Source organism: Trachymyrmex cornetzi, unplaced genomic scaffold (genome assembly GCF_001594075.2).
Source record: "Trachymyrmex cornetzi isolate Tcor2-1 unplaced genomic scaffold, Tcor1.1 scaffold92, whole genome shotgun sequence".
Lineage (NCBI taxonomy): Eukaryota > Metazoa > Arthropoda > Insecta > Hymenoptera > Formicidae > Trachymyrmex > Trachymyrmex cornetzi.
The window spans coordinates 1-7000 of NW_017300267.1; the positions used below are offsets into that span (position 1 = coordinate 1).

At 37.9% G+C, this 7000-nt stretch overlaps 2 protein-coding genes across 2 annotated transcripts; both read right to left on the minus strand.

Annotated features, from left to right (window-relative positions):
- Nucleotides 1-358: 358 nt before the first annotated feature.
- On the minus strand, nucleotides 359-2563 carry LOC108769553 (G kinase-anchoring protein 1). The gene is made up of 6 exons (XM_018520587.1): nucleotides 2011-2563; nucleotides 1789-1854; nucleotides 1226-1451; nucleotides 872-1129; nucleotides 646-800; nucleotides 359-561 (listed from the first exon to the last, which is right to left on the minus strand). Exons 1-6 carry the CDS (start codon nucleotides 2182-2184, stop codon nucleotides 529-531), a joined length of 912 nt encoding a protein of 303 aa, XP_018376089.1. The 5' UTR covers nucleotides 2185-2563; the 3' UTR covers nucleotides 359-528.
- A 2407-nt stretch (nucleotides 2564-4970) lies between these two features.
- On the minus strand, nucleotides 4971-5789 carry LOC108769510 (uncharacterized). Its single transcript, XM_018520530.1, has 2 exons — nucleotides 5263-5789; nucleotides 4971-5214 (listed from the first exon to the last, which is right to left on the minus strand). The coding sequence occupies exons 1-2, from the start codon at nucleotides 5730-5732 to the stop codon at nucleotides 4971-4973; spliced, it is 714 nt and encodes a 237-aa protein (XP_018376032.1). The 5' UTR covers nucleotides 5733-5789.
- Nucleotides 5790-7000: the final 1211 nt, after the last annotated feature.

Sequence of the window (7000 nt, forward strand, 5' to 3'; positions counted from 1 at the left end):
TATCTCAACCAACATACATACATGCTTGCGTTTGTGTATGTGTGAATATAAATTTATATTTATATTCACACGGATACGTATGTATGTTAATACGCAAAATATCGGAAGATGATACATTATACTAAATTCTTAGTTTGGAAGAGCTTTAGCAAATATATTATTTCAGAAAGTTTTCTCTGACGTAACATTTCCAAATTCCAGAAACTCACCAACGTATTAAGAAAAGAAATGCGAAAAATAAACTACATGCATTAGTCTTTAAAAAAAGAAGGCAAAAATAAAAGGTTATCAACATATAGGCTATAATCCTACTTTCAAGATATATCCTCGTGAAACGATCAGCTAATTGTTGTCTAACGTATTTTAAACTTATTTTTAACGAGCAAATACAATATATGCTGTACATGCGATAAGAAATAAATGTTTCTCTTTGAAAATATAATGTTCCTTCTCAAATTGCTACTTAATCAATATGCATCGTTAATTAAAATTAATTGATCACAATGGTAGTTTTTCGTGAAAAACAAATTAGGCATTTTCACTGGCCGGCCTCTTCTTGTTCTGAAAGATACAAGATGCAGTAAGCACAAAATTATCCAAATACATTTAAAAAAAAATTGATGAAACAATGTATCGCGTACGTACAGTTTGTTTAGATGTTTTTACATCTACACTTGATGTACGTGTTTTAGATCTTTCTTGCTCCAGTTGAGCATGTAAAGAAGCTACCTCGGATGTTAGTTCATCTCGTATCTCTTGTAGTTTTGCAACTTCAGCCAATACTGATGCTTTATCCTTCACTAAAATAAAGGAATGATTACGAATAACAAAAGTTTACATATATCTGATGCATAAAAAACGTGATACTTACTCTCACCATGTGACAATATTTGATACAGTTTTTTATTTCTCTCTTTAACTTGTGTTAATTCTTCTTTCAACATGTGTACCTCTGCCCTCAATTGGCCAATTACTTCATCACGTTTCTCAATTTCTACTCTTAACTGTGCAAATGTTATGTCATCATCGATTTTATTTAATCTGGCCTTCAATATATCTTTTTCTTTCCCTTTTGTTATTTCTTCTTTCGTCTCTTTCTCTATTCTCTCAAAAAATTCCGTGTCTACTTCTATAAAAGGCAGTGTTAAAGAAAGTCTGTTTTACTTTTTCTACATTAACAATATAATCTTTCTATTCATTCTCGAGTTATATAATAAAATAATACCTCTTGACTTATCTGTAGGCTCATTTATTGGTACTACCGTCGCACTTGTTCCCATGCTATTAAATTCTTCCAAGGACATAGTCGCCTTTTTCGACTTTTTACCAGATTTTTTATTCTGTTCTTGTTCCTTTTCATTTTTTGCTACACTAACTAATTGTTCTTCATATGCCAATTTTGACAGCAGGATGGCTTGATGCAATTCTTGCTCAAACGTTTCTTCGACAGCCTTAGGATAATTATAATTGAACATAATAAAAGGATAAGAAATTATTATTAAGTTATATACAATTACCAGAACTCAATAAAAACGTTTAAAATAATCTCTTGGACTTTCTATGCAAAAATAAAATTTCAGATTTGACATTTCAAATTTTCCATTATATATCAATTATCTCGTTAGTTCTGCTAAATAAAGAGAAAATGGAAAAACTAAAAATAAAATATGCCTTTGCAAGACAAAATATTCGGACGTGAGAAATTTTGGCAATATATAGATAGAAAAGAATCACTTGATAAATAATAAATGTTGGATAAAATAATTTAGTGAAAAATTCATATTTTACCATCGTATCCTTCTGCTTCCACTGTTCCCACTGCTGGTCATCGTTACTCGTTTTCTTCTTTTTTCCCTAAAATCAAGAAAAAAGCCAATGACATATCGTCATCGAGAGGATTTGAAAGATGGCGATTTCCCGCCGTGATCAGTGATGTCGCATCCGGTTGACGTTCAGCGGTCAGCCGGCTAATCAAAAACAAAAACGCAACGGAGGACGCACACGTCATACTTTGTTCTGTTTTTTTTTGTTCGGTGGTTGCTGCTGTTGTTGCGGCTTGGACTTGTCGCCCTTGCTCTTGGCATTGTTCTTGCTCGTCGTCGCGTTCTTCTGCGTCTTCTTCGGCTTGTAATCGTCGTCTTCGATGCTGAGGACGGCGAATCGAGACGGCACAGCGGTCGCCATTTTCCTGCGCTCCGACAACGAGTTACGAGCAAGACGTAGTAGGACAGCTGAGGCCGCTGAGGCTGACGGGCTGACGCTCAACGATGAACCCAACCCGACGTGCACATCAGTGCACACTGCACAGGTGCACTTCCGGCTTCTGACGTCCACTGGCGTCAAGCCGGAGACCGGAGACTTGAGATTTGAGAAATCGGCAGAAAATACGGCAGGTAGCGACGAATCTCGCGACGTCGAGGACGTCAGGCAACGTCGGCGACGGACACGTCGCGGTTCGTGAAACGGTAGCAAACGGCAGTCAGTGCTGCCGGACCGGCCGTGATGCAAATTACGCGCCAGCCGAGAAAAATTGAACGGCGCACCATATGCACCGGAAAAGCAAACCGCGATAACAGCGCCATCATCCTTTTCGCTCGGCGTGGCCTGACGACAAAGGTTGGTCAACCCAACCGTCGCGTCGTATTACATATTATACTACTGCATACTTTTGATACTGCCCAATACTACCGGAAGCCGGACTGCCGCCCATTCGCGGAAAAGTTTCTTCGCTATTTCGCGCCATTCCGGAGCTATCGACTTTGACCATCGACTACATAGTGTGTAGATCAGTAGATGTCCACTTGACGCCCATTGACGCTCTGCCAACGTCGAACGCTTTGAAACGCTTGACCACGCTTGACCAATCGAGATGAAGGAATTTACAGGAATTTTCACTTCTAACTATCGCCTCGTTTACACCCAGGGGCTCTATTCTTGAAAAGAAACGTATACGAAAGTCTAGGGAAATGCTACAGTATACGTTACGTATACTATAGTATTTCCCTAGACTTTCGTATACGTTTCTTTTCAAGAATAGAGCCCCAGGGTTCGATCCGAGTCGGAATGTAAAGCCTAATGTCCATGATACTAAAAATCGGTCTCAGAGAAAAAATTAACAAATCACATTTGAACAATTTGATCACATAACCATTGCGATTGGTCAATTCTTTCTTCATCCAAGGTCTCGAACCGATTTCTAGCATCGTGTACACACGCCATAAGTCCGGATCTACAATAGAGTTTTAAGCCTTGGGGATGCTAAACCAATTATCCAACTCAATCAAGGTCGATAGTACAGACTTTTTTAATTCCAAATTCGATAATAGTGGTGACATCTTTAATTTAGTTTTTACATTATATTATATAATATATATCATTCTGTCTTACTCAAACGCATACATCTGTTCTTATCTAACATATGCCAGCACCATCTATCGAAAGACCGCGCAACTACTGCTACACGGAATTTCGGCTCTGTTGACAGTCCCAGTCTTCGCAAAGCATCTGTATACACGTATTTCCTATTCGGTGGGAATATATCTTTTCTAGACTTTCAATCTTAGTTCTACAAATTCGGTATCGTTCGTTTCAATAATGTGATGTTTGCTGCCCGCTTATTTTCAAGATATGGACTCTAAAACTCTTATATCAAGCAAATATATATCCGAGGTGACAGCTGTGCGAGCCAAAAATAAGTAAATTTTATAATTTTTTTTCGATTTTCTCATAAAATCCAGTGTAGCAAACATCCTCTGTGTGCGTACTATAATTTAAGTAATAATACTTTTGCAATCCGTACATCCAATACGGAGAAATCCCACCGAATAGGAATGTGGTAAAACAGGAGGGCTTTAGCATCGCCTTAAGCCATAAGAAATGGGCGAATCACAGTCGTTTATTCTTCTCGGATTCGACTATAACTGGTCAATTTCTTACGGCTTAAGGCTTAAAACACCTATTGTAGATCCGGGGTAACAGAGGAATGCTCGACTGCAGTTGGTTGGTTCTTACATTCCGACTCGGATCGAACCCTGGGTGTAACTCCGGATCTACAATAGAGTTCTAAGCCTTAAGCCATAAGAAATGGGCGAATCACAGTCGCTTATTCTTCTCGGATTCGACTATAAATGGTCAATTTCTTACGGCTTAAGGCTTAAAACACCTATTGTAGATCCGGAGTAAACGGGAGGGCTCCGATTGCACACATCGCATATCGCTGATTGGTCAATTTAAAAATAAAATAATACCAGTTGAGTGGTGTGTACAATCAGAACTGTAGGCAAACGGGATCCTCCCGGTGTAAACTAGGCCTATCACCAACTATCACGTTTACACGTAAAGAAGCAGCCACAATAGAAGGAATAAGGAATTAGGAATAAGGAATAAAGATTTCAACCTATCAGATATCGAATACATCGGAATACGCGGTTTCTAATAAATTGGAATCCTTATTCCTTATTCCTTCTATTGTGGTCGCATCATAATCGTAGCTATTCCTCTGAAGAATGGAATAAGGGCCTACTGTGCACAATAAAACTAATATTAGAAACAGTAATAAATATTAAAATTTGAACTTATCAGATATACCAGTAATACCGGAATACACAATTTCTAATTTCTAATGGATTGAAATTTAATATTTATTCCTATTTCTAATATTTCCTCCATTGTACATAGAGCGAGTAACTGCAATTAGCTAATTCAACCGTGTGAACGTCTGGGTTTGATTATCAATGGAAATGATAATTGTAGAGAAAAAATTGTAATTTTGTGACAATATTAAGATATTATAGTATTACAAATATGTATACTTATTTATAGAGCATTTATATAATAAAAAACATAAATTTAATAATGTATTAGCTAAATATTTATATTAATAATTGCAAATGTACGAGGGTCATTCAATAAGTAACGAGACAAATTACTGTTGCTCAAAAACGATTTATTCAATCAGTACAAAACATTGGTTACTTTTCAACATAGTCCCCAGCAACACTTATACACTTGTCCCATCTTTCTGCTAATTTGTAAATGCCTTTGGCATAAAATTCTTTGGGTTGATCTCGAAGCCACTTTTGCACCTGATTTTTGACTTCTTCGTTGGATTGAAAATGTTTCCCTCGTAGACCCTCTTTAAGGGGTCCAAACAGATGGAAGTCTGATGGGGCGAGGTCGGGGCTGTACGGGGGATGTGGAAGGATCTCCCACCTCTTCTCCTTCAGTCGAATATCGATTTTTCAACTGTTGACTGATTTGAAGCCGGGTTTCTTTGTGAGCATCCATGAGTTGTCTGGTACCCATCTCACACAGATTTTCTTGTACTGCAGCTTGTTGTTTATAATGTTATGGACAGTTCCAACACTCGCATTTACTTTTTCACTTATCAGTTCAACAGTGATACGCCTATTGCCCTGAATTAACGCATCAATCCGAGATTCGAGAGAGAAAGTCCCAACTTCGACCGGTCGTCCACTGCGTTGCTCGTCAGAAATTTTTGTACGGCCACTTTGAAACTGATCTACCCATTTGTAAACGTTCGAACGATTCAAACAATTGTCTCCGTACACTTTTAACATTCTTTCGTGGATTTTACTACCTTTCTCACCTTCCGCGACTAAAAATCTGATCACGGCACGTTGTTCTTCCACGGTGCAATTCTCGAGCGGACTCGCCATCGTTAACTGAGTAAATTTGAGGTTATGTTTACAAAATATGATTGAACAGCTCATCAGATGTCATCGCAAGGTTGCCAACTTTATGTCCTGAAAGTTTCATATGGACCAATTCAGCCGTTTTTGAGCAGTAGTAATTTGTCTCGTTATAAAATACATTAAAGTGTATTACACTTTCAAGACAAACAGCGTGTAATACATATATCATACACCTTAACCCGGATCCTCATACGGGTAACAGCGCTTTGATACCGAACGCTGATTGGTGAAAAACGGGTGATGGGGGTAAATTTTACCCCCACAGCCGGCTTTCCACCAATTAGCGTTCGGTGTCAAAGCGCTGTTGCCCGTATGAGGATTCTGGCTTAACGTCACTTCCAACAAGAAGAACGCTAAAGTGTACACTTTACACTAAAGTGTACACAGTAAGCAAGAAGAACAAACCTATTTATTCATATTTCTAATATTTTCTCCATTATAGCCTTATAGATGCAAAAAATGGTTGCTATATGCTAGAATATGTTGGGGTGATCCCGATTGATCACGGCTCGATTGGACACCACCAATCACAGCGACCGGTGCTTAGGAATTTTGTAGTCTCAAGCGCTGTGAGTAGCTCGTGTCCAATTGAATCGTGTCCAACTGGGTGCTACCCATTTACTATGTTTAAAATAAACGAATATCAGTAAAAACTTTGTACTGTCCACTACTATGAAAAAAATATTAGAAATCCGAAATATTTAGTTTTCGTATTAAAAAATAAACTTTTTTAAATCTTGCATTTTTGTTATATATAGATAATGGATTGGATATATGGCAAAAATGCAAGGGTTTCAACAAATTAAACAAAGAATACAAAAGCAAAGTACTTGTATTTTGTTATACAACATGCTTTACCCCGGATCTACAATAGGGTTTTAAGCCTTAAGCCATAAGAAATGGGCGAATCACAGTCGCTTATTCTTCTCGGATTCGACTGTAATTGGTCAGTTTCTTACGGCATAAGGCATAAAACACCTATTGTAGATCCGGACTTACTGTTCCTCTACACGAATGTATCGCGAAATAACCACTAGGTCTTTTACACGCCTTATAGTAATCATTTTATGTAGATTATAATTTATGATGATACTATTTGTTACACACACAGTGACAAATCGATTCAACCCACAATAATTTCATTAATATTAACAGTAAGGGTGAGGTCCCATGCAGCGGATTGTGCATAAACGGATTCGCGTATCGCCAATCACAGAATCATTCTCTTAGATATGCTTGCGAAATTTGCAAACAGATCTAAGAGAATGATTCTGTGATTGGCGATA